General features: G+C 39.6%; 1 protein-coding gene across 10 annotated transcripts in view; it reads right to left on the bottom strand.

The window, feature by feature from the left end:
* The window catches only part of PHACTR2 (phosphatase and actin regulator 2), a 294,524-nt gene that overhangs the window by 80,931 nt on the left and 186,011 nt on the right, over positions 1–27,582 (bottom strand). For all 10 annotated transcript variants that reach the window (XM_077999486.1, XM_077999487.1, XM_077999488.1 and 7 more), the window contains exon 3: positions 1,040–1,120. In XM_077999486.1, the coding sequence (XP_077855612.1) occupies positions 1,040–1,120 (81 nt within the window). The remainder of the gene's footprint in view (positions 1–1,039; positions 1,121–27,582) is intronic.

The raw sequence follows: 27,582 nt of genomic DNA, 5'->3' as shown, positions 1-27,582 counted from the left end.
CTCTGGAATTATTCAGATGCTGGAAAAAGCATGTCATTTTGATTTATAAATAGTGAATGCCAAAAAATGTTAAGTCCTTTGCAAGGAATATATATCAGGAAAACAGCTGTATTATTATTTCAATTTCAATTTCAATTCTAAATTAATAGCATTTTATTTGTTCCCATAAAAGTACAATAATAATACTTTATTATTACAGTAAATGTGAGGTGAAGGGAGGCATGAGATAAATCAACAATGTTGCAACAGAATGTCCTTTAATTTTAAATTTAATAGTGGAAGCGATGAAAATGATTAGGTATTATTTATTTGGAGAAATAACCAATGTTAGTGTCTTCTTTTGAGGGTCAGTACCAGTTTCTATCTGATCTTTGTCTTTTCTGAACAAAGTTCCTCCTTGGGAGGATAGAGAAAAAAAGAGAAGATCAGAGATAGGGGAAAAAATTAGAAATAATCATTGCTAGGGAAAGATTCAGAGAAATGAAAAGAGAACAATACTGCAAAATTACTTGAGAGAAGGCAGAAAGCAGGTTAGTTTAGTCTGCCTATTCATGTTTTATTGATTGTACATTTCAGTGTTATTATAGAGTGCAAAGGACAAGAGGTATGTGTGCCTTCTCTCTTCTGTTTTATTGGTAGTCTTAAGAAACAAAATAGCATGAACCAAGCTAAAACTTTGCATTTACTCAAACACATGAGTTTCATGTGAATAGAAAGACTGAAGCTCAAGAATACAGAAGAGAAGGAGCCATAAGCACTTGTATCTCATCTGTATCAGCCTCGGATGTACCTTTGCAGAGTTTTAGGTTTAGAATGACATATGGTGACGGATTCACCAGGAAAGTCACTAGAATTTTGTAATACTTCAGATTCTCTGCAGCTCACAAAGGCATCACCAATGGGAGCAAGGCTCTTGGAATGCAGTAATCACTGCTTTACCTTACAAAGACCATGATCATTTTAAATTTCAAAAGAAAACAAAAGAAAGACCAAAGAATGAAGGACCAAAATATTTAAAATGTATGATTAATTTCCTCACCTTGATCAGGCAATTCCTTAAGAACTCCCCTTCTTATCAGCTCCTCTCTACTTTGTCGTGTGGATATCTTCCTTTCTAATACTTTTAAAAAGAACAAGCACAAGTAAGAATCAAGTCATTCCTTAAGATAATTATGAAAAACATTCCAAGTAGAATTGAGCACATTTATTCTGCTCACATGAGGGCTCAAACTCGTTTTCTTAGTTGCTTAACAAAACACATGATCAGAGTTGAATCAACACAGCTATGACAAGAGCAAATGGCTGCAGCTCATGATCTGAAGTCTGGCCGCCATCCCTGGTCTTTCAAATGGCCACCTTTGGCCTGGCTTCCAGACATATTATTCCATACCAGCTAGAGAGTATAAAGGCTGCTTCTAACGTTGAAGCTAGAAATGTCGCATTCTAAAACATATGATTCTATGGATGTGCAGTGTATGTAGAAGATATGTATGCTTACATTAAAAAAACATAAACATTCAGTAAATATTCTGGGTAACCCATTTGCATTCCAGGAAAATGAATTATTTTCTAGTGTTTTCTCTCTCACTCCATCTATTACAAAAGCCCAACACATCATATTTCTATTACTCTTTCTCCTGCATTCTCACTAATTCTGGAGAGTTCTGGTATATTACCTGACAATCCCCAGGTCTTAGGAGGATGGAGAAGGCAATTAAGAATAATCAGCTTTCAGCCAGGAACAGTGGCTCATGCCTGTAATCCTAGCACTTTGGGGGGCTGAGGTGGGTGGATCACCTGAGGTCAGGAGTTCGAAACCAGCCTGGCCAACATGGCAAAACCCCATCTTCAAAAAATACAAAAATTAGCTGGGCATAGTGGTGGGCACCTGTAACCCCAGCTATTCAGGAGGCTGAGGCAGGAAAACCATTTGAACCCAGGAGGCAGAGGCTGCAGTGAGCCAAGATCCCGCCATTACACTCCAGCCTGGGCAACAAGAGCGAAACTCCATCTCAGAAAAAAATAATAATAATAATAATCAGTTTTCACAGACATGTAAAGTCATGGGAATCTTAATATTGATTCTTCTTCTGGAAGAAATGTAAACTCCTGGTAGAACTTCGAACTGGGGCTTGGGAGCTTAGTAGTGTTCTCCTGAGTGTGTATAGTATTAAATCCTGTGCTCTACATGTCCATGCAACTGCAAAGTCCATTCCTCACTTTCAGGGGCCAAGAAGGTGCGTAAAATTAACACATGGTCATGTCATCTCCTAATCCTGAGTCAACATTTCCCAAAGTGTGTTCTGCAGGACTCTATTTCCTCCAGACCCTCTGTTCAAAAATGTACTTTGACACAGCAGCGAAGGGCCAGATAAGGAGTCTAGAGCACTTTGAAGAGCAGGAAAGCTACACTGTTAGAGAACAGGCAGCTACAGTAGCATGAGATTTCTGACGCTCCCCGATTCCTGCTCCTGGCCTCATAATCTGCAAATCCTGGAACTACTCTAGACAACATCATTTCAACTAAACTAAAGCCATTACCCCAAACCAGGCCTTGACACATCCAAAGGGAGCAACCGATAACACTAAGAAGACATTTGTGATAACACTAAAACATGTTTGCTCAGAGGCTCCAGGGCCTCAAGCAAGGACACTGATAGGAGACAGGGTGGGAGGACGTGCCCTGGGCAGCCAGCTTTGTAGTAAGTGCATGAAAGTCTTCCATAGGTGTTTCCTAATTGCATGCACCACAGAATAGCAACACTTAGTTTCTTGAAGAACCTGGATTTTTTTTCCTTTCTGATAACTAGAAATTGTGTATTCCTTTTTAAATCCTGGTTGCTAGAAAGATCAGAGTAAAACTGGATATTTGACACAGACTTCATATGACAATTCGTGGATGGAATCTGTTTCCTCCTTCTCTAAAACCTGACTTTATTTACATTTTATGTACAATATAGAAGCTCTTTACTGTAAGTTTTGTCAAACTTTTTTTGGATAGAATCAGAATAGAAACAAACAGGAAAATGAGTGAATGAATGAATATATGGTCAAAAGAAGGACAATGAACAGCTTATGGGTTTAAAAGGAGACATACACAGAAGGCTTCCCTCCCTTTCTTTGGATTCCTCCCTCACTCCATTCTTCCAGAAGCAAGTAACAACAGCTCACTTAAAGGTTAGTGATTTCAGTGAAAAAAGTTAACCAGGCAAGGAGTTTTTTTGTTTGTTTGTTTTTTGTTGTTTTTAACTGGGAGTTCTATTATGTAAAAAGAGTGCTGTTATTTAAATACAGTTTCAATTTGTTCAGCCTCTGGTCCAAGAGGAGAGAACTCTTATCAATGCAGGAAGCCAAAGAACACCCACAGTGACAGGTGTGACACTGCTGGGATTTTGCAGGTGCTTTAGAAGGACCTTGACCACTGTAGCCTCCCAGGGATTGTAAAAACCCATTCATGCTTGACTGGGCTCTGAGGAGTGGCAGGATTCTGTAGACCTCCTCCAACAGTTGTCTTGGACTCCATTCCTGGGGACAGGCCCAGAGATTCATGGCTGTTCTGCCCTAAACTTGAGGATGAAGGTGGCAAGAAGGCAAGAGCAAGTGCCTCTGGCCTAGGGATCAGGCCACATTCTCGCAAACCAAATGCACTGCCAATTCAGAATTCAATCATTGTGGCTGTCTTCCTAATCGGCCCTTTGCTCATAAGAAACAAAACTTTTACTTGTTTGCTGCTTCTTTAAAATTACCCAAAACACAAAATGGCTACCAGAAGTCCTGGATTCTAGTCCTTGAATTCCTATAACTAGTTGAGTGACCCTGGGCAGTCACTTTGAGTTCCTGGGCCTCTCATCCATTATCCGTAAAATAAGGGACAAAATTCAAGGATCACTAAGGACAATTCATAAAGCTCAAATGCTGTGTGATCCTGTATCATTAATCGAGGCTGTGTCTGTAATCTCTGCTTCGGGCACCTTTTAAAACGTTCATTCTTGCACTAAAAAATCATCCGATAGCCTGGAATATACCAGGTTTCTTATTCTGCCTTTCCATTATGGATCCCGGAGGATTCTTTAGTTTTAGTTTTGAGTTTTCTTTTGCTTAAATTCTAATTTAGTCTCAGCTAAAAATTCCCCCTTTCTTCCTTGTAAACTAAAAATTCCCCCTCTTTTCTTTCTTGTAAACTCTGGAGCTTTGAAGCAGCAGCCTTGGCTTCCTGCCAAGAATCAAAACCAACAGCTTTGTTCTTTTGCTCTAATTCCTATAAACAGGCTCTGATAGGAAAATGCCGTTGGCTATTTGTTTGGTCTTTGGCTGAGAGCATGTTTAACACACAATGCGGATACCTGTGTACAGGGCCAATGAGAACAAACTGCAGGCGACTGAGCACGGAAAGTATGTTGCTGGGGCACAACATTCCAACCACCGCTCTCACAGCAGTACAAGTATCTCATTCTTCACCTTTTAAAATATTTGCCTCTTGTTTATATAGTGCCTGCATGTTTGCAGAGCACATTCACTGGACACTTTTCCATGGGCTCAGAGGGGGTTTGCATTGCAATGAATCTGAGAGGTCATTCTAGTCCAACACACCGCACAAAGCAGGCGCTATCTCAGAATATTCCTGAGATGTGCTCACCTGCTTAAAATTATTCAGAGGGAAGATGCTCACTTTAAGGCACAGCCCACTTCAGTGTCGATCACCCTCATTTTGAGGAAGGTATTCCAGAGAAGGAATCAAATCGCACGCCCTGTAACTTCTGCACATCAGTCTAACTAACCCAAGCTCTCTGTAGCTGTGGACTAGAGTCAGTTGTTTGTGAGCAGAAAACGGCATCAGTTGGCTCCAGGTCATCACTGAGAGCCTGCTGTTATTGCAGCCTGCTTGAATCTGATCCCAAGTATCCCACCAGCTGCTCTTTGACTTTGAAGCTCACACCAATCTATGCACAGAAATCTATGCACCGATCTATGCACCACAGCTACAGCATAACCAAGATACTGCCAGGGAAGATGCTAGTGGGGCACGGGTCGCTGAATGTAGCTGAATACAGTAGCTAAGGTGTCTCCATGAAAAGTATTACCACCAGTCGAATAAATAAATGGCCCATGGCCTGTCACTTTTATCCCAACTGGAAAAGCATAAGAGCTTTTTTATACCAAGATCAAACAAAGCCATGATTTCTGCATCACTCTGCATTGGGCTAATTGACGTTTTGACAGTTCAATTCTGATAACAACAGTGTACACTCTAATTCTCTCTGGGAAGTGAAGGAAGCACTGCCCTGCATTTTCCTGACTTCATGCTTATACTCTGGTAATCTTCCCAAAACTTCCCATGGCTGCTCATCTCACTTCCAATAATCTCTGAACTCACCGCAGCACCTTACGCTGTCCCTCCTATCACGTGCCTGGCTCCTAAACACTTCCTTCTAGCTTTCAGCTTCAATTCCTTGGGGCCCTGCTGCTTCTCCCCTGAGGCGTGACCCCTGCATGGTGGCCTCTGTCCTTCCCAGGAGGCCATCTCTCCAGACACCTGCTAGACTCACTCCATCTTGTCCCACAAGTCTCTGCTCAAAGGTCACCTTAGTAGAAGTCCCTTCCCTGAACTTCTGGTATAGAATGGTTATTCCCCTTCCCAACTTTATCTCTTCTTTTCGGGCAAAACCCATCATCACCTCCTAACATATGTAAGTATCATCTCGTTGAGAATCAAAATTCTGTTTTGCTTACTGCTGTGTCCCCAACATTTACTTACAGGCTGTTGGCTTTGTAAAAATATGTGTATTTGTTGAATAAAATAAAAGAAAATAAGCTAATCATGATAACGGTATTGTTTCTGCCCCTTCCCAGTCCTCGATTTGGGATAAAGGAAGTGAGACTTGTGGCAAAACCCTGAGGGACAAGAATCTTCTGTCTTCTTCCTCCTTAATTTTTGGCTGGGCCAGTCCTAGGGAAAAAAATCTCAACCTTCTGTCCTATGGATGATCTGAAAAAGTCTCTGTATGCACTGAAGAAGGGAGCTCACAGTGTGTAGATGACAAACACCAGCAACTAGCAGGGTGAAGTTCACGACTGGGCTCCCCATAAATTAGAAATGATTTATGATGTCCTTCTGGGCATGGAGAGGTAGCTGTGGAGCTGCACTCAGGAAAAGAGGTTGGAGCGTATGCCGCTGGCTTTTTTCTGCAGATACTTGGCCGGGATTTCATATTACTCTGGAAATATCTGTGAGAGTAAATCTTGTAGTCAACAAGTCACTTGTGTTTTTCTCTGGCGAGGAAAGAGAGTCCTAATTCTCAATTCTAACACCATTTAATGACTGGACAAAATAGAAGAGCAAATAGAATACTATTAAATAAGCGTGCCATGTTATCTTTCTCAGTTCTGAGTACTGAATGGCCTCACTGTAAAACTGTGACAGAAACACACAAAACCACTTGTCTCGTGTTGAAAGTGTTCTACAAGAGCCTGGCTCGGCTTTGCCCCTCTTCAATAGCAGTTGCAGAAAACAGAATGTCAGAAAATGGTCTGCTTTTAAAAAGATCTTCACTAAGGCAGAGCTAAGTCATTTAAAGAAACAACCATCTCAATGCCACCCAACAGGACATTTGCAAAAACCTTCCAAAACATCCCAAGAATGTACGGCAGAGATACAAAGCCAACATCCCCACCTAAAAACACTCAGGGGTCTGGCGATTTTTTTGTTTATCTGCTCCAACCACTCCCCTACTAAAGAATTCTACAGTCTGTGGAACAAGTTGGACTTGGAACGGCAGCCAAGCTTTACAACCGGTCCCAGCGAACCATTTTTCCCGTCACTTTCCTTCCATCTCTTTTTTGCAAGCCTAGCATTAAAGTCAAACTTCTTGCCATTTCCTAAACATCTCTTGCAGTTCTTCAGCTCCATTCCTTCACATATTGTTCCTTCTTCCTAGAATTTAGACTGTTTCCCTATCACCCTCCGGTGAAATCTACCCTAAAATTTTAAGTCTTCTTCACACAGTAGAGCTGCATGGAGATCTCACTATCCTGATGGGCTAGAACTTTGTGTTCCAAAAGCACTTTTAACTAACTTCTCTGTGCCTCAGCTTCCTCATTTGCAAAATGGAGAGACAGCAACTACTTTTCTGGTTCTTCTGGAGACTAAATAGGTTAAACAAAGTAAAATACTTAGACTAGTACCTAGGATCTAGAAAGCATTCAATACATATTAGCCATTAACTATTATTTCTGTTATAGCACTTACTAAGTTGTTCATTACTAAATTCATGTGTATGCGACTGCATAGTCACATGATTCTGGTCTAAGCCTTCTGAGGGATGTCGTGCTTATCATTTCATTCCCATAATGCCAAAAGTAATATATCGCACAGAGTAGACATTGGGGACCTAAGTCTTTTTGAGGGGGAAGGAGGAAAGGCATGTCTAGCATCCTTTTCTACTTTTAGAAATGACCCTCTTGACATTTTTCCTTTGGGAAACCACATTCCCCCTCTCTTAGTCTGTGTCATTTGTATAAGGTTAACCTCATCCCTGGGCACTAGGCTCTTGGGCTCCTGGGCTTATCCAATCAGAGCGCGGTATCCCCCTGGCACTGGTGACTGGTTCAGAGAGGGACACCATGCTTAAGTTGCAGAAATAAGATCCAGGCCCAAAAAATGTGCTGGAACAACAGGAAAGCAAGGCTTTCTCTTTCTTCTGGAGCTGTTAAAACCAAATAAATATGAGCAAGAGTGGCTAGCGGCCACCTTGCCTCCGCAAGAGAAGAGTTGAAGTTAACAACAACAACAACAAAAGCCAATAGAGAGGAAATACAGACTCAAAAGAGGAAGCGAGACAGGTTCCTAATGAGATAGCTTGTAAGCACCTGGATCCAACCATGCCTGAAGGTTGTCTGCCCCTGGATTTTTCAGTTACATGAGCCAGTAAGTTCTCTATTTGATTAAGCTTGTTATGATTCATCAGGAGTGAAGAGCCCTGACTAATCAAAAAGGTATCAAATAAAAAAATTTTTTTTTTGAGACAGAGTTTCGCTTTTTGCCTAGGCTGGAGCGCAGTGGTGGTGTGATCTCGGCTCACTGCAATCTCCACCTCCCAGGTTTAAGCAATTCTCCTGCTTCAGCCTCCCAAGTAGCTGGGATTACAGGCACCCACCACCACGCCCAGCTAATTTTTTTTTGTATTTTTGGTAGAGACGGGGTTTCACCATGTTGGCCAGGCTGGTCTCGAACTCCTGACCTCAGGTGATCCGCCTGTCTCAGCCTCCCAAAGTACTTGGATTACAGGCATGAGCCACCATGCCCAGCCTCAAATAAATGTTTTTAAATTGAATTTTCTTCCACTACTCACCACAGATTCTCTAGGTTTTTGAGGACAGAAAAAATGAAAGGAGAACTAATATAGCCCCTCTTTTACCCACTCAGGAGTTTGAAACTTGGTCAGGACTTAAGAAAGAGGAAGATGAAGAGATCTGTGTTCCTTCCTCCTCTTGGGAAATTACTGTCACAACTTCGCCCAGAAATCTGATAATAATCATCTATTTTTTATGTGCTTGGAGAACATTTTCCTTTTTATTTTCTACCCACTATCCCTAAAAGATAAGCTAAGCAATTATTATTATTATTATTATTATTATTATTATTATTGTCAGTTGTTTTTTTTTTTTCAGATGGAGTCTCGCTTTGTCACCCAAGCTGGAGTGCAATGGGGCCATCTTGGTTCATTGTAACCTCTGCCTCCCAGGTTCAAGTGATTCTCCTGCCTCAGCCTCCTGAGTAGCTGGGATTACAGGCATGCGCCACCATGCCTGGCTAATTTTTGTATTTTTAGTAGAGATGGGGTTTCGCCATGTTGGCCAGGCTGGTCTCGAACTCCTTAGTCATTCTCCTGCCTCAGCCTCCTGAGTATCTGGGATTACAGGCATGCACCACCATGCCTGGCTAAGTTTTGTAGTTTTAGTAGAGATGGGGTTTTTGCCATGTTGGCTAGGCTGGTCTCAAACTCCTGACTCATTCTCCTGCCTCAGCCTCCTGAGTAGCTGGGAATACAGACATGTGCCACCATGCCTGGATAATTTTTGTATTTTTAGTAGAGATGGGTTTTTGCTATGTTGGCCAGGCTGGTCTCGAACTCCTGACCTCAAGTGATCCGCCTGCCTCGGCCTCCCAAAGTGCTGGGATTACAGGCGTGAGCCACTGTGCTGGGCTAAGCAGTTATTTTTATTGTCCTCCTCAGATAAGGATATTGAGACTTAGAGAGGCTAAATACATTTTCCAGTCGCACAGTAAGAACCTGGTTGAACCCAGGTGTGTCTAACCAAAAGACTACTGCTTTGTATTCTCCAATCTGAGTTGATAATTCCAAATATTCCAACTTTCCCATCAGAGGTACACTGCTTTCTGATTTTTCTTAAGAAAGCAGACAGCAGAACAACTTTTTAAAGTTAATTTTAAATGGGTATTTTTTAAATGGTAGTACATTCTCACAGAGTTCAAATTATAAAAGGATACAGTGCAAATTCTCACTCTTGCCCTACCTCCCAACTATTAGACTTGAACCTCAGCCTTACTCCACAAGCAATTCGCCACTGTGATTAGTGTCTCGTGTATCCTTCCAGACATGCTTGAACAAATATTCATTTTATTTTTTCCTTTTTTGTTTTTTACATAAAAGGTAGGATATTTTGTAATGGTTGTTTTGTTTTTGTAAAAGTATCAGAAGTGTGTGAACCACAGCAACTCCATCTTGAATAGAGGCTGGGTAAAATGAGGCTAAGACCTACTGGGCAGCATTCCCAGATGGCTAGGGCATTCCAAATCACAGAATCAAATAGGAGGTCAGCACAAGATACAGGTCATAAAGACCTTGATGATAAAACTGGTTGCAATAAAGAAGCTGGCTAAAATCCACTGAAACCAAGATAGCCACAAGAGTGACCTCTGTTCGTCCTCACTGCTACACTCCCACCAGCACTGTGACAGTTTACAAATGCCATGGCAATGTTAGGAAGTTACCCTATATGGTCTAAAAAGTGGAGGCATGAACAATCCACCCCTTGTTTCGCATGTAATCATGACATAACCATAAAAACGGCAACCAGCAGCCCTCAGGGCTGCTCTGTCTATGGAGCAGCCATTCTCTTATTCCTTTACTTTCTTAATAAACTTGCTTTCACTTTACTTTATGGACTCCCCCTGAATTCTTTCTTGTGCGAGATCCAATAACCCTGTCTTGGGGTCTGGATCAGGACCCATTTCCCGAAACAAAAGTATGTAATAGTTTATAAATTTCAGGTCGTTGAGGTCACAGATAAGACGGAGGTGGGAGAGGGAAGAGGTGATTGTGTTTGACCTGTGCAAACAGCAGAAGCCAAAATCACCGTTGTTTCCAGAGGAGGTAAACTGGGAGTGGCCATGGGAGCTCAGCCCATGGGGACCTATGGTTCTTATTCCTAAGGGATAAAGGTCCAGGATTCAAACAATGAGTAAGTCCTCAATCCCAGAAGGGCCAGGAAGTACAAGCAATCTCAGGAGAGTAATTAGAAGCCAGGATTTGAGTGCTACGTGTAACACCGCCTGTCCTTCCTCTTCACTTGGGCTCTCGCAAACTCATGAGAAACACAAATGCCTAAGACAGGTGTTTTTGAATTCATCTAGTTCAAAGAAAAGCTTGCGTGTTTCCATTTCCTGTTTCTTTACACTAAAAGATGGTAAACCTAAGACACAGTGACATCACAGAGGGGACCAATGTTTGAAATACAAATAATGATAATCATCCCTAGAGAAATTACATTCTAACCCCATACCAAAAAGAACAGGCTAGAGAACTGATTTTAAAGTGAGTCTGGCGGCCAGGCGCGGTGGCTCACACCTATAACCCCGGCACTTTGGAGGCCGAGGCGGGTGGATCATGAGATCAGGAGATCGAGACCATCCTGGCAACATGGTGAAACCCTGTCTCTACTAAAGATACAAAAATTAGATGGGCGTGGTGGTGCACGCCTGTAGTCCCAGCTACTCTAGAGCCTGAGGCAGGAGAATTGCTTGAACCCGGGAGGCAGAGGTTGCAGTGAGCGGAGACTGTGCCACTGCACTCCAGCCTGGGGACAGAGTGAGACTCCGTCTCAAAAATAAATAAATAAATAAATAAATAAATAAATAAATAAATAAGTAGTAATGAAGCTTTTCAAACTAACAGATCAGAAACAACAGCCATTGGAAGAGAAGCTCCAGAGAGCCAGAACTTCTAATACCCTTCTCCATGATCTGCTGTCAATCTACACATTTCAGGGATTCAACACCTTTGATCAAGATGGGATAACATCTCTTTTCAGCAGTCAACAGCAAGCAAGATTAGATAGAAAAGAAATCTTAGTGACACTGAAGTATCCTAAATGAAGACATTCCCATTCATTTAATTTTTTTTTCTTTTCTTTTTTTTTTTTTGAGACAAGGTCCGCTCTATCACCCAGGCTGGAGTGCAGTTGCGGGATCTCAGCTCACTGCTGCAGCCTCCGCCTCCCGGGCTCAAGCCTTCCTCTCACCTTAGCCTCTCAAGTAGCTGGGACTACAGGCATGCACCACATGTCCAGCTAATTTTTGTCTTTTTTTTTTTTTAAGAGATGGGGTTTTGTCATCTTGCCCAGGCTGATTGTGAGCTCAAGTGATCCATCTGCCTTGGCCTCCCAAAGTGCTAGGATTACAGGCATAAGTCACTGCACTGGTCCCAACTCATTTAAAGACCTAATTCTATTGCCCTGGGAAAAAGGTGGCTGAAATTCTTCTTATCTTAGGCTGGTCTTTTCAGAGGGGTCATGAAAAAAATGTGTAATCTTTTTTTTTTTTTTTTTGAGATGGAGTCTCCCTCTGTCGCCCAGGCTTGAGTGCAGTGGCATGATCTCAGCTCACTGCAACCTCCACCTCCCAGGTTCAAGTGATTCTCCTGTCTCAGCCTCCTGAGTAGCTGGGATTACAGGTGCCCGCCACCATGCCCAGCTAATTTTTGTATTTTTAGTAGAGACAGGGTTTCACCATGTTGGTCAGGCTGGTCTCAAACTCCTGACCTTGTGATCCGCCTGCCTCAGCCTCCCAAAGTGCTGGGATTACAGGCATGAGCCACCGCGCCTGGCAGTGTAAAAATGTATCATCTTTAAAAGCCTATTTTTTATTGAGTTCAGCCATGAACAATACATATTAAAACATCACCAACTCAGGTAGGTGGGGATAACCAGTGTAAGTTATAAGAAGATTTGAGTAGAAATTTCCCCAAATCCATGTTTGTTACTTTCATTATACATATCCAATCAGACCAGGTTTCTTAAGATGATTAAAAAGTTTATTTTCTGGAGCATTCTTCACATTCTCTCCACTACCTACCATCTTGCCTGCACAACAGAGAGCACAGTATTTGTAAAGAACAGTATTCCTTTGGCAAAACTGGTCCAGGCCTAAACTAAAGCAGGAGAGATAAACTACACCTGATTCCTGCCCAACCCTGCAGTGGTAGGAAAATGGGTAATTTCAACTAAAGTTTTCATTTTCTAAGATAAACACAAAAATTGGGTTTGGGGAAACGTAACTTTTCACTGTAGCTGAAACTGTAACACTTAAGGTTTGATAGCAAAGCTAAGTTTGTTCTTAGACATTACCCTCCCTTTCAGTAATCCCCCCTTGCCACTCCATGTTTCAAATATTCTGATTACTAGGGTAATATCAGATTCTCATCCTTCTTGAAGTTTGAAAGGCTAAAAGTGTAGAAGGAAGAATATATTCCTCTTAATATATACTATATATTTTATACAATAGATTAGAATAGACTGGGCTAAGTGTGGCAGCTCACACCTGTAATCCCAAAGTTTTCAGAGGCCAAGACAGGAGGATCACTTGAGCCCGGAGTTCGAGACCACCCTGGGCAAAATAGTGAGACCCCCCATCACTCTAAAAAAATAATAATAATAAGATTTACTTTTAAAAAAATAGACTGCTGTATACCATATAGACATATATATATAATATATGTAATTCTTAAGTGGTCTAGAATATATTATGTGTAGAAGTATTCTTGCATAATATTTACAGAAAGGTGTAACATAAATATTATTCCTATACAATATTTATATAGAAGTTCACGATGTTATATTACATTATATATAATAGACTTCTATATAATACTTTTATATAGGATATATTCCAGTCCTTTTAAGAATATACCTTTGTGTTCAAATCCAGACCCTGCAAGTTATTAGTAGGTGATCACAGGCAAACTCCCCAACTTCTCTGAGCCTTTGTTTCCACATGTGAAAATATATGCACTAAAACCTAGCATGAATAGACATTAGGATGATTAAAATATCTTGCAGGCCAGGCGCAGTGGCTCACGCCTGTAATCCCAGCACTTTGGGAGGCCGAGGCGGGCGGATCACGAAGTCAGGAAATCGAGGCCATCCTGGCTAACATGGTGAAACTCATCTCTACTAAAAATTAAAAAAAAAAAAAAATAGCCGGGCATGGTGGCAGGCGCCTGTAGTCCCAGCTACTCGGGAGGCTGAGGTAGGAGAATGGCATGAACTCGGGAGGCAGAGCTTGCAGTTAGCCGAAATCACACCACTGCACTCCAGCCTGGGCGACAGAGTGAGACTCTGTGTCCAAAAAAAAAAAAAAAAAAAAAAAACTTTTAAAGGTTTTGACATAAATTACAGACCAAAGAAATTGGAGTTTTTTCTCCTCTACTTTCCATTTCTCCTGTATATGTTTGTATATTCCTTGATAATAATCCACCAATATTTTCACTTTCACATGCTTATTGACCTAGAAGGCAGCATAGTAGAGGGGTTAAGAATGAAAACTCAAGGCAGGGTTCTGAGGATTAAATACTGGCTATGCTTTGCAAAAGGCCTGGAACTTAGGGTGAGTTACCTAACTTTTCTGTGCCTTGCTAGTTTACTCATGAGTAAAAGTGAGATTATAATAGTAATCTGCATCATAGGGTAACTGGGAAGATTACAGGCATTTAAAACAGTATCACAGGCTGAGCAACACAGTGAGACTCCATTTCGACAAAAAATTAAACAATTATCTGCACGAGGCAGGAGAATTGCTTGTACCCAGGAGTTAGAGGTTACAGTGAGTTACGATTGTGCCAGTGCACTCCCGCCTGGGTGACAGAGAGAGAACCTGTCTATAAAAATTTATTAAATAATGAATTAAAACAGTACCTGACACGTAGTAAAAACTCAATGAGTTATTTATCATTATTATTAATACCCACATATCTTTTTCTATATTAAGTTTAATTATAAGTAAAAATTCAAATGAGTAATAGAAATATATGTTTTAAACTTTTATTTAAAAAAAAAAAAAAACACTTCGCAATGCTACACCTACAGAAATTACCCAAATTACCCAAAGGGAACATTTTCAAGCCTCATGGGGTAGTAACTAATTTGAACATTTTAGCATTGAATTGAAATGAAACACTCGGAAAAAAGAAAAGACTACCATATGCCAGCAATATGTCACTATCTTATTTAACACAGGTGATTAAACTTTAATTGAAGTCAGTAATGTTTTGCATTTGATTCATCTAAGGTTTTTTTTAAAAAACATTACAGAGGGTAAGTGTAGGGGGTAGAAATGGGAAGTTGTTGAACGGGCACAGAATCTCCATTTTGCAAGATGAAAAGGTTCTGGAGGTCTGTTGTACAACGATGTGAATACACTTAACACTACTGAACTGTAAGCCTAAAATGGCTAAGATGGTAAATTTACGTTATGGATTTTTTAAAAAAATCAAATTGTAAAATATTATTGGACTATAGATTTCTATAAATGCTGAAATGAAAAATAGATGAGAAAGAATTTTCATTATGATAATGCATGAGTTTTCTAATAATTTTCTAATATCTAGTCTTCCTTCCAATCATGTTTTTTATTATCTTGTATTTTTGTAGGTAGCCTCTTATACCCTGTCTTATAGATACTAAGTAAACACTTATACTTTGGAATAAAGGAAACTTTATAAGTACCAGTTTCAAAAGTTAGAGTGTAGGCTTGGGAATCAGTTGGAGAAACCTTCGGAGAAAAAGTGTTATAAGTCTAGATGAGCAAACACCTAACACAAAAGAAGTAAAAATTAAGATTGCATCTTATATTCTAAGTGAGAAACAAATCAGGAAAATATGTAAGCCAAAAAACAGTCACTTTCCAGGACTTAACCCTCAGTGATAAGTACCAGATTCATATCACAGGATGAAAAAGACAAAACAAAACCACAAAGGGAAATAATATGCAAAGGAAATAAAATAATGGACTTTCCTGACATGAATTCTCTGACCCAGGCCAGAAGGGCTTCTGTAGTACCTTTAAAAGTGTTTAAAGTGGCACCACTCCAAAGGAAAATGAAATTAGGAAATTATCCACCCAAGCAAGGGATATAAACAATCGGATCCTCTCTTAAAGCAATACAAACCCACTTTGTCTCAACCCAATGGAGGCCTTATTTAATTAAGATGTGGGTGGGAACAGTGTTCCTTTTCTCCACATCCCCCTTAGGAATCAAATGTGATGAAGAAAAAAGGGAAAGCAAGTTAACAATTCTGCAATTCATTCTAATGCGTGTGATTTTAAAAATGTGTCATTTGTAATCAGAAATCAGCAAAATCAGTAGCATCCATGTCTCATTTGAGAATGTTTTCACAGAATGCTCAGTGAAAATGCCTTGCTTATCTGAATTCACTAGAAAAGCCTAACTCCCCCTGGAAAAGACAGGAGGCTTGAGATACTAGTCAGGTCTGTGGTGCAACCCATTTAAATCCAGAGCTCGGCTTGGATTAAACACAGTATCCCACTTTCCAGAATGTACAGGAAGCAAGGGAGACTCCTCAACTCCATTTATAAAAAAAGATTTCATGGTTTTATTGATCTGTAAGAGGTAGGCCCTGATGGTTAGGCTCTTTACTGTGCAGCTGGGCTATTCTAAACCCATGGTGGAAGGAGCGCATATTTATAAAACCACTAACTTCAATTATGACAAATGCACAAAAAGTTAGCACTCATATTCTATTACTCTTTCCCATAAATGGATTTTACCACTAGAATAGACCTATAATTAATAATAAATGATCCATGAATAAAAAGATGGGCCATAATGAGTCTTTCCATCCACCTACGTATAAAAAGATTGAACCAAGAAAAAAATCCATTCTACTGGGAGAAAAAAAGGAGAGAAAAAATTAGTCTCCTTTATATTTAGAGCACATAGAGGAAATCTGTTTTAACACAATTATATACCTTTAGGAAAACAATAGAAGATTTTTTTTAAAGCATGCATAATAAAATTATTATTATTATTATTATTATTATTATTATTATTATTTTTGAGACGGAGTCTCGCTCTGTCGCCCAGGCTGGAGTGCAGTGGCCAGATCTCAGCTCACTGCAAGCTCCGTCTCCCGGGTTTACGCCATTCTCCTGCTTCAGCCTCTCGAGTAGCTGGGACTACAGGCGCCCGCCACCTCGCCCGGCTAGTTTTTTTTTTGTATTTTTTAGTAGAGACGGGGTTTCACTGGGTTAGCCAGGATGGTCTCGATCTCCTCACCTCGTGATCCGCCCATCTCAGTCTCCCAAAGTGCTGGGATTACAGGCTTGAGCCACCAAGCCCGGCCAATAAAATTATTATATAATATCTCTTGCCCACAGAATTTCTAGCATTCATTTGGTCTGATTAGGTTTTGTTGTGAAATACACAAAAACACAAATGGTTGAATTAAAATACAACCCCCACCCCACTTCCTTTTTTGACAATGATGTTCCCACATTGACTTTTGCAATGCTGCCATACAGAACAGTCACAGTTACTTAAGGTCAGTATCCATTCATGAGAGAATAGCTCCCCATCTTACCCACTAAATTGGTAAAATATTCATTTAGTCTATTAGGGCTTTTCAGGGTTTCTTGAGGCTGTTTAAAGCAACTCTCAGTGATATGAACACTAAAGAAGGATTGAAAACAAGCACAATCATTCCCTACCCCTCGCCCTAAATCCGGCACTTTCCAAATCGAAAAGATTCACTTGCAAGTGCTCCATATATAGGATGGGATAAGGTCCATCAAGAGCCATTCATTCATTCATTCGTTCATTCAATATACATTTACTGAATGTTTAACATAAGCCAGGCACTATACAAGTTCCTCTGAGATCTCACCAAAGAAGAAAACAAAAATCCCTGTTCTCATGGAATTTATAATCTACTAGGAAGTGGCGTCAGATAATAAACAATAAAAATAATTTATAAATGTTAGATGGTAAAATGTGCTATGGAAAATGAAAAAAGTAAGGTTGAAAAAGAGGAGGAACCAGGCTAGGCATGGTGGCTCACATCTATAATCCCAGCACTTTGGGAGGTCAAGGTAGGACAATCACTTGAAGGCAGTTGGACACCCAGCCTGGGCAACTGAGCAAGACTCCATCTCTATGAAAAACAAATTTTTAAAAATTAAGCTGGGTATTGTAGTGCATGCCTTTAGTCCTAGCAACTTGGGAGGCTGAGGCAGGATTGCTTTGAGCCCAGGAGTTAGAGGCTGCGTAGAAATGATCACACCACTGCACTCCAGCCTGGGTGGATGAGCAAGACCCTGCCTCAAATAAATAAATAAATCAGAAAAGAAAAGACAAGGAGGAATCAAAAGTGCTGGGCAAACCCACCAGGATAGCAATAATAAAAAAGACAGGTAGTAACAAATGTTGGCTGGAGTGTAGAGAAATTAGAATGCTCATACACTGTTAGTAGGAATATAAAGTGGTGTGGCCACATTGAAACACAGTCTGGCAGTTCCTCAAAATGTGAAACATTGAATTACCACATGACTAAGCAATTCCATTTCTAGGTATATAACCAAGAGAAATGAAACCAGGAGAAGTGAAAACATATACGTACACAAAAACTTACATACAAATGTACACAGCAACATTATTCATGATAGCCACAAATAGAAACAAATCCAATGTCCAGCAACTGATGAATAAATAAAATGTTGTATATTTATACAATGGAACGTTTAGTATTTGATAATGAAATGATGTACTGATACACGCTACAACATGGATGACCAATGAAAGCTTCCTAAGTGAAAGATACCAGTCATAAAAGACCATATATGTATTTTCTGATTTCATTTATATGAGATATCAAGAACAGGCAAACCACAGAGATAGAAAGTAGAGCTGGGAGATTGGTGAAATGGGGAATGACTGCCAATGAGTATGGGATTTCTTTCTAGAGTGATGGAAATGTTTAAAATTGATTGTGGTGATGGTTTCACAACTTATGAATATTACTAAAACCTATTGAGTTGCACATGTTAAATGGGTGAACTGTTTGGTATATCAATTATATGTCAACAAGGCCATTTAATTTAAAGAATGCTGGGGGAGAGGAGAGATTTGAAATATAATAATCCAGATCTCACCTAGAAAGTAGCAGTCGCACATAGACTTTATTGAAGGAGATAAGGCAGTTGGTTAACCATAAAGAAATCTAGAGGAAAAGTTTCACTTTCTTTTCCATTTCAAAGAACCAGAGGGCCTGCTTAAACTTACCCAAGTTAAAAGAGATAACCTGAATGGTCCTATAACTACAAAAGAAATTGAATATGCTATTTAAAATCCTTTCGAAAGAGAAATCTTCAGGTCCATAATGTTTTACTGTTTATTCTACCAAACATTTCAAGAAGAAAATAACAACAATTCTGCACAATCTCTTTCAGAAACAGAAGAGGAGGGAACAGTTGCCAACTGATTGTATAAAGTTGGTGTTGCCCTGATATCAAACCTAGACAAAGATGGTGCAAGAACACTACAGACCAATACCATGAATCCTCAACAAAATATTATTCAATACAATCTAGCAACATATAAAAAGAATACTACACCACAACACAGTGGGGCTGGCCGGGCACGGTGGCTCACGCCTGTAATCCCAGCACTTTGGGAGGCCAAGGCAGGTGGATCACCTGAGGTCAGGAGTTCAAGACCAGACTGACCAACATGGAGAAACCCCATCTCTACTAAAAATACAGAATTAGCAGGGCGTGGTGGCGCATGCCTGTAATCTCAGCTACTCCAAAGGCTGAGGCAGGAGAATCGCTTGAACCGAGGAGGCGGAGGCTGCTGTGAGCCGAGATTGTGCCATTGCACTCCAGCCTGGGCAACAAGAGTGAAACTCCATCTCAAAAACAAACAAACAAACAAAAAAAACACAGTGGGGTTTATCCTAAGGATGTAAAAAACTGGTTCAAAATTCAAAAATCTGCCAATGTAATCAACCATAATAGTGGTCTAAAGAAAAAACCCAAATGACCACATCAATTGATCCAGAAAAAAAGTATTTGAGAAATCCAATATCTATTCCTAATAAATACTCTTAGAAAGTCAGGAACAAAAAGGAATTTCCTCAACCTAGTAAAAAAGGGCATGTATAAAAATCTTCAACTGGGCCGGGCGCGGTGGCTCACGCCTGTAATCTCAGCACTTTTGACGGCTGAGGCAGGCGGATCACGATGTCAGGAGTTCCAGACCAGCCTAGCCAACACAGTGAAACCCCGTCTCTACTAAAAAAACAAAAATCAGCCAGGCACAGTGGCACGTGCCTGTAATCCCGGCTACTCAGGAGGTTGAAGCAGGAGAATCGCCTGAACCCAAGAGGCGGAGGTTGCAGTGAGCCAAGATCGCGCCACTGCACTCCAACCTGGGCGACAGAGCAAGACTCCGTCTCAAACAAACAAACAAACAAAAACCTTACACTAACATCATACTTAATGAATGCTTTCCCCCTAAGAATAGGAACAAGGCATGGATGTCTCCTTCACCACTCCTGTTTACCATTGTAGTAGAAGTCCTAGATGGTGAAAAAAAGGGAAGAAAATAATAAAAAGCATGCAGGTTAGAATGGAAGAAATAAAATGATTCCTATTCATAGATGATATAATTGTCCATGTAGAAAATCCTAAGGTATTTTCAATAGAACTACTAGAATTGATAAGTGAGTTTAGTAAGGTAGCGTGATACAAGAAACTGGAAATTGACATTTAAAAATATATATCATTTACAGTAGCTAAAAAATAAAGAAAACAAATACTTAGGTATAAACGTAATACTGTTTTCTAAAAACTTCAAAATGCTAATAAAAAAATGGAAGAGCTAATCAAATTGAAAGGCATATCAGTTCATAAATTAGAAAGTTCAACATGGTATAGATATCAATTCTACCCAAACTGCAGCATAGATTTAATGCAGTTTAAATAAAAATCCTAGCCAAAAAAAAGTACTCCAGCAGTAACTTTTCAACAATAAAAACAAGTTGGTTCTAAAATTTAAATGAAAGCCAAACAAACTAGATTAGTTAAAACAATTTTAAATGAAGAATAAGGTTAGAAAATCTCACTACCTAATTTTCAGACTTACAAAGCTATAATAATCAAGATAGTGTGATATTGGTGAAAGAATAGACACAGATTAAGAGAATAAAGTAGTGAGTCTGGAAATAGACCACAAATATGTTGCCGATTAATTTTTGAACAAAGGTGTAAAGGTAATTCAATGGGGAAATGATAGTTGTTTCAACAAATGCTGTTGAAATTTCTTACACATGACACCAAAAGCATGATCTGAAAAGAGAAAAAAAATTGTACTTAAGAGCCTTTGCTCTTAAAAGACACTGTTAAAAAACGGAAAGACAAGCTACTAGAGCCTGGCAGAAAATATCACCAAGTTACATATCTGACAAGGGCACTGAACCTAGAAGATATAACACTCAAAACTCAACATTAAGAAAACAAACTACTCAGTAAAAATGGATCAAAAGACTTCAAAAGACTTTTACCAAAGAGAGTATGTGGAAGAACAATATATGCTTATTGATTTTTAAAACAGTGCAAAGGCAACTTAATAGAAAAATGATGATCTTTTCAACAAATGATATTCAAATAACTAGACATTTACATGCAAAAAAACAGCCTTGACCCAAAACCAGCCTCACTCCTTGCATAAAAATGATCCTAAAACTGATCATAGATCTAAATGTAAAACATAAAACTATAAAAACATTTAGAAGAAAACATAGGATAAAAATCTTTGTGACCTGGGGTTAGGCATGACAAGAGACCAAAAGCATAATCTATTTTAAAAGAAGCTGATATGGTGGATTTCATCAAAATTAAAAATTTTTCCTCTACAAAAGGTACTGTTGTAAGAATGAAAAGACAATCTACAGAGTGGAAAAAAATATTTGCAAATCACATATCCAACAAATAACTTGTATCTAGAATATATAAAGAACTCTCAAAATTCACCAGTAAGAAAACAAATAAGCCAATTAAAAAATAGGCAAAAGACCTGAATAGAAACTTTATCAAAGAGGATATATGGATGGCAGATACATACATGAAAAGAAGTTCATTCTTGGATGAATATTTTGCAAATATTTTCTCCCATTCCACAGACTGTCTCTTCACTCTGTTGACTATTTCCTTTGCTGAGTAGAAACTTTTTATTAGTAGTTTAATATAGTCAAATTTGTCCTTTTTTGTTTTGTTGCCTGTATTTTTGAGGTCTTAGACATAAAATCTTTGCCTAGACTGATGTTTTAGATTGTTTCCCCTATGTTTTCTTCTAGTAGTTTCATAGTTTTAGGTATTCTGTTTAAGTCTTTAATCCATTTTGCATTGATTTTTATACACTGTGAGACATAGGTGTCTATTTTCTTTCTTTTGTGTTTGGATATTCACTTTTTCCAGCACCATTTATTGAAGAGGATGTTCTTTCCCTAATCTATATTCTTGGCACCTTTGTCAAAAATCAATTGGCTGTAAATATGTAGATTTATTTCTGGGTTCTCCATTCTATTCCATTGGTCTATGTGTCTGTTTTTATACAAATACCATGCTGTTTTGGTTACCATAGCCTTGTAATATATTTTGAAGTCAGGTACTATGATGCTTCCAGCTTTCTTCTTTTTGCTCAGGGATTGCTTTGGCTGTTTGGGCTCTATTTTAGTTCCATACAAATTTTTCTATGTCTGTGAAAAATGTCATGAGACTGGTGGATCACTTGAGCCCAGGAGTTTGAAACCAGCTTGGGTAACATGGTGAAACCCTGTCTCTACAAAAAAAAAAAAATACAAAAAACTAGCCAGGTGTGGTGATGTGCTCCTGTAGTCCCAGCTACTCGGGAGGCTGAGGTGGGAGGATCACCTGAGCCCTGGAGGTAGATGCTGCAGTAAGCATCTATGCAGCACTCCAACCTAAGTGACAGAGTAACACCCTGTCTCAAAAAAAAAAAAAAGGAAAGAAAGAAAAGAGGCACCACTGATTTTTATGTTGATTTTGTATCTTGTAACTTTACTGAATTTGTTTATCAGATCTAAGAGTTTCTAGATATAAGATCATGTCATCTGCAAAGTTTGTCTTTCTCTTTTCCAATCTGGATGCCTTTTATTTCTTTCTCTTGCCTAATTGCTCGGCTAGGACTTCCAGTTCAATAGGAGTGGTAAAAGTGGGCATCCTTGTCTTGTTCCAGTTCTTAGAGGAAAGGCTTTTAACTTTTCCCCATTCAGCATTATATTAGCTGTTGGTTTGTCATATAAGGGCTTTAATATGTTGAGGTATGTACAGGGAACTCAAATAACTCAACAAGAAAACACCAAATAATCCTGTTAAAATGTGGGCAAAAGATAGGAATAGACATTTTTCAAAAACACACACAAATGGCAACAGGTATACGAAAAAACCACTAAACATCAGGGAAATGAAAATCAAAACCATAATGACACATTATCTTACTTCAGTCAGCATGGCTATTATCAAGACGACATCATCAGGGAAATGCAAATCAAAACCACAATGACATATTATCTTACTTCAGTTAGCATGGCTATTATCAAAAAGACAAAAAATGACAGATGTTGGTGAGGATTCAGAGAAATGGGAACTCTTACACAGTGTTGGTAGGAATGTACATTAGTACAGTCATTACAGAAAACAGTATGGAGGTTTCTCAAAAAAACTAAAAATAGAGCCACCATATGATCCAGCAATTCTGCTACCAGGTACTCACCCCCCAAAAATGGAACTCAATATATCAAAAGGATACCTGCATGCCCATGTTTATTGTAGCACTGTTAACAATGGTCAAGATATGCAATCAACCTACGTGTCCATCAAAGATGAATGGATAAAGAAAATATGATTATATAAATACAATGGAATGCTGTTTGGCCATAAAAAAAAAAATCCTGCCATTTGCGGCAACATAGATACAAGTGGAAGAAATTATGTTAAGTAAAATAATCCAGGCACAGGAAGACAAATACATGTTCTCACTCACAGGTGGGAGTTAAAAAAAGTTGATCTTATAGAAGTAGAGAGTAGAATGACAGTTACGAGAGGCTGCAAAGGGTGTGTGGGCGTCAGTGGGGGAGGGAATAAAGAGAGGCAGATTAATAGGTACAAACATACAGTTACATAGAAGAAATAAGTTCTAATATTTAATAGCATGGTAGGGTGACTGCAATTGCAACAATGTATTGTATATTACAAAATAGCTAGAAGAGAGGATTTGAAATGTCCCCAATGGTAGAAATGATAAATGTTTGAGGTGATAGATATCCTAAATACCCTGACTTGATCATGACACAGTATATGCATGGAACAAAATATCACATGTGTCCTATAAATATACACAAATATTATGTATCAATAAAAAAGTTCAACATCATTAGCCCATTAGGGAAATGCAAATTAAAACCAGGACAAAATACCACTACATACTTACTAGAATGGTTAACATAAAACTAATTACAGCACACCTATGTTCAAAGCAGCAATATCCACAATAGCCAAGAGGGGGATGCAGTCCAAATGTCCACTGACCAATGAATGGATTTAAACAATGTAGTATACTACACAGTCTTTGAAAAAAGGAAATCTTGTCAACCTTGAGGACATTATGCTAGGTGAAATAAACTAATCACATAAAGATAAACACTATCTGAGTCCACTTATATGAGGGATCCAAAGGTGTCAAATTCATAGTTATAGAAAGTAGAACGATGGGTTACTAGGGGGCAAAAAGGAAGTTGTCTAATAGGTATAGAGTTTCAGTTCTGCAAGATGAAAAAGTTCTGGAGATCTATTTACAGAACAATGTAAATATATTGAACACTACTGAGCTGCACATTTAAAAATGGTTAAGATGGTGAATTTTATGATAAATGTTTTTGCCATAACAACAAAAAATAATGACAATACCAAGTGTTGACAAGGATGTGGAGCAACTGAAACTTTTCTCCACTACTTGTAGGAATGCATAACTCTGGAAAACTGTTTGGCATTTGCTTATAAAGTTAAACACACATTTAACATATGACCCCTAAATCCCATTCCTACATATTTTCCCTAGAGAAATGAAGGCTTTTGCTCACACAAGAACTTACACAAGAATGTTTATAGCAGTTTTATTTAGAATTACCCCAAACTAGAAACAACCCATGTGTCTTTCATGTATGGATAAACAAACTGTGGTACATCTATTCCATGAAATACTATTCAACAAAAAATGGAATGATTAATACACGCAACAGCCTGGATGAAGCTCTCATGAGTCACTCTGCAAAGTGGAAGAAACCAGTCTCCAAAGATTTCACACTGAATGATTCCATTTATATGACATTCTTGAAACAACAAAACTATGGTGAAGAACAGACCAGTAATTGCCAGAGGTTAGGGGTTGGGGGAAGGGGTGCAGAATAGGGTGTGACTACAAAAAGACAGCACATCCATCCCAGCACTTTGGGAGGCCAAGGTGGACAGATCACAGGATCAGGAGTTCAAGACCATCCTGACCAACATGGTGAAACCCCATCTCAACTAAAAATACAAAAATTAGCCAGGTATGGTGGCGTGTGCCTGTAATCCCAGCTACTCAGGAAGCTGAGGCAGGACAACAGCTTGAACCCTGGAGGCAGAGGTTACAGTGAGCCCAGATTACGCCACTGCACTCAAGCCTGGGCAACAGAGCAAGACTGTATCTCAAAACAAAAAACAAAAAACAAAAAGTGCAAAGGAGATTTGGGGAGTGACAGAACTCTGACATATCCTGACTGGTAGCGATTATGCAAAACTATACATATATTAACATTCTTAGCACTATACACACATATACACAGACACATATAAAACAAAGAGGAAACACCCACATGGTGAATGACCAAGAGATAACCTCTTTGGAGAAGGTCATGATCACATATTCAGTCATAGAAAGTGAACTCGTTCATGGTACCTTTTTACATCTGCCTCCCGCATATGCCACACCACAGCTACTTCTAAGAAGAATCTCAGGAGTTCACACTGGAGCTGTCAGAATGAATACATACATCTTCCAGTGAACTATAGGCTCATTGGTCCATGTCCACAATGAAAGAGAGAGGAAAGGTAGGAAAACAATTTGGAAAAGTCAAAAAGCCATTTGTGTTTTCTGAAAGGTCAAGGGATTGGCATAGCTGGCACAAACCAGGGCTCAACAAAAAAGCCCCATTTTTAAAGGCCCAGTTTGTTGAGGGCCTATTTACAGGAAAAGTTTCCAAGAGGGGCTGCCAAAAACAACCAAAGGTAACCCTGACACCCCATAGTCTGGACTGTGCAGAAACTCGTGGCTGGGACCTCTATTTTTCTTCCTTGGAGAGAAGCACCAAGAGGCGATCTATAAATATAAACCAGCTTTCCCACTAAAAGGGAAGGTGAAAGAAGTTGGGTTGCATCATCCTTTGCTCTAGTCTGGAAAAGATTAATGTTTTCTAGAAAAAAATGAAAGAATTAGGCTGGGCGCGGTGGCTCATGCCTGTAATCCCAGCACTTTGGGAGGCCGAGGCGGGTGGATCACTTGAGGTCAGGAGTTTGAGACAAGCCTGGCCAATATGGTGAAATCCAATCTCTACTAAAAATACAAAAACAAAAAAAGAAAAAAGGAAGGCCGGGCACAGTGGCTCACGCCTGTACTCCCAGCACTTTGGGAGGCCAAGGTGGGTGGATCACTAGGTCAGGAGATCAAGACCATCCTGGCGAAAAGGGTGAAATCCCATCTCTACTAAAAATACAAAAAGATTAGCCAGGCGTGGTGGCAGGTACCTGTAGTCCCAGATACTCCGGAGGCTGAGGCAGGAGAATGGTGTGGACCCAGGAGGTGGAGCTTGCAGTGAGCCGAGATCGTGCCACTGCAGTCCAGCCCGGGCAACAGAGTGAGACTGTCTGAAAACAACAACAAACACACAAACAAACAAACAAAAATTAGACAAGTGTGGTCTCACACACCTGTAATCCCAGCTACTCGGGAGGCTGAGGCAGGACAATCGCTTGAAGCTGGGAGGCAGAGGCTGCAGTGAGCCGAGATCATTCCACTGCACTCCAGTCTGGGCAAGAATTATGCAGTTAAGAAAGCCACACAAAAAGAAATGTTTTGAGGAAGAAAATAGAACAAAGAGATCAACCACTTGACAAAACCAAAATGTCCTGTCAAGAGATTAATAGGAGAAAAAAAGTAACACACAGGAGAGGGAGAATTGATGTACTGTGTAGATCTGGCATGGAGCAGCAGGTAAGATAGAGAAGGGTGGTATATCAGAGACTCCGAGCCAGTGTCTGGCTTCTCTCACTGACCCGCCATTCTTGATCTCCACGTACACTCTGATTTTCCCCACAACAGCCTTCCCTGGTATTTCTTCCCTGGAATACCAGCTTCATGAGCTTGTTTCTCTAGAACAGAATCTGGGCATAGGGTAGAAGCTCAGTGAATACTTGCTGTATGAATGGATGACAAGGAGGATTCATCAGACCCAGCAGGAAAAGTCAAAAGTGGTCACTGAGGAGCTCTTGATGAGGTGCCAGTGCTAGAGATGAGAGCCTTGCACAGACCTGCCTGGCTAATCAGAAAGAATGCTGCCTTCTTGTAGTGTGTTTCTTAGGACATAAAAGAGGGCACATCAAAACTCCTCAAACCCTCCTCTACTGGTTTTTAAAAATAAGGATAATTGTCTTCCTCAGAAGCCATCTGGATGGTCTAGCTGGTCAGAAGTCCTGAGTGGAAAACAGGAAGGCACGGAAGGTGACATGTGGTTCTCTTCTCTTCTGGCTAGAGATCATGGCATATGAAAAGACTGGATAAAGAAATGCGAAAAGCCATTTCAACCGATGGTGTTGAAGACAAGATCTGATTTTCTGGACTGTAACATTCAAATAATAGCCTGACAAGACATGTGGTTCATTACATGAAAATAGGAATGAGATACCAGACTATTCACAATAGCCAAGACATGAAATCAAACTAAGTATCCATCAGTAGATGAATGGGTAAAGAAAATGTAGTACATATACATAATGGAATACTATTCAGCCATAAAAACAATAAAATTCTGTCATTTGTAGCAACATGGATGGAACTGAAGGACATTATGTTAAGTAAAATAAGCCAGGTGCAGAAAGAAAGACAAATGTTGGATGTTCTCACTCATATGTGGGAGCTAAAACAAAAAAAACAACTC

Source organism: Macaca mulatta, chromosome 4 (assembly GCF_049350105.2).
Source record: "Macaca mulatta isolate MMU2019108-1 chromosome 4, T2T-MMU8v2.0, whole genome shotgun sequence".
Classification (NCBI taxonomy): domain Eukaryota; kingdom Metazoa; phylum Chordata; class Mammalia; order Primates; family Cercopithecidae; genus Macaca; species Macaca mulatta.
This window is presented reverse-complemented; position numbering and strand designations above follow the sequence as displayed.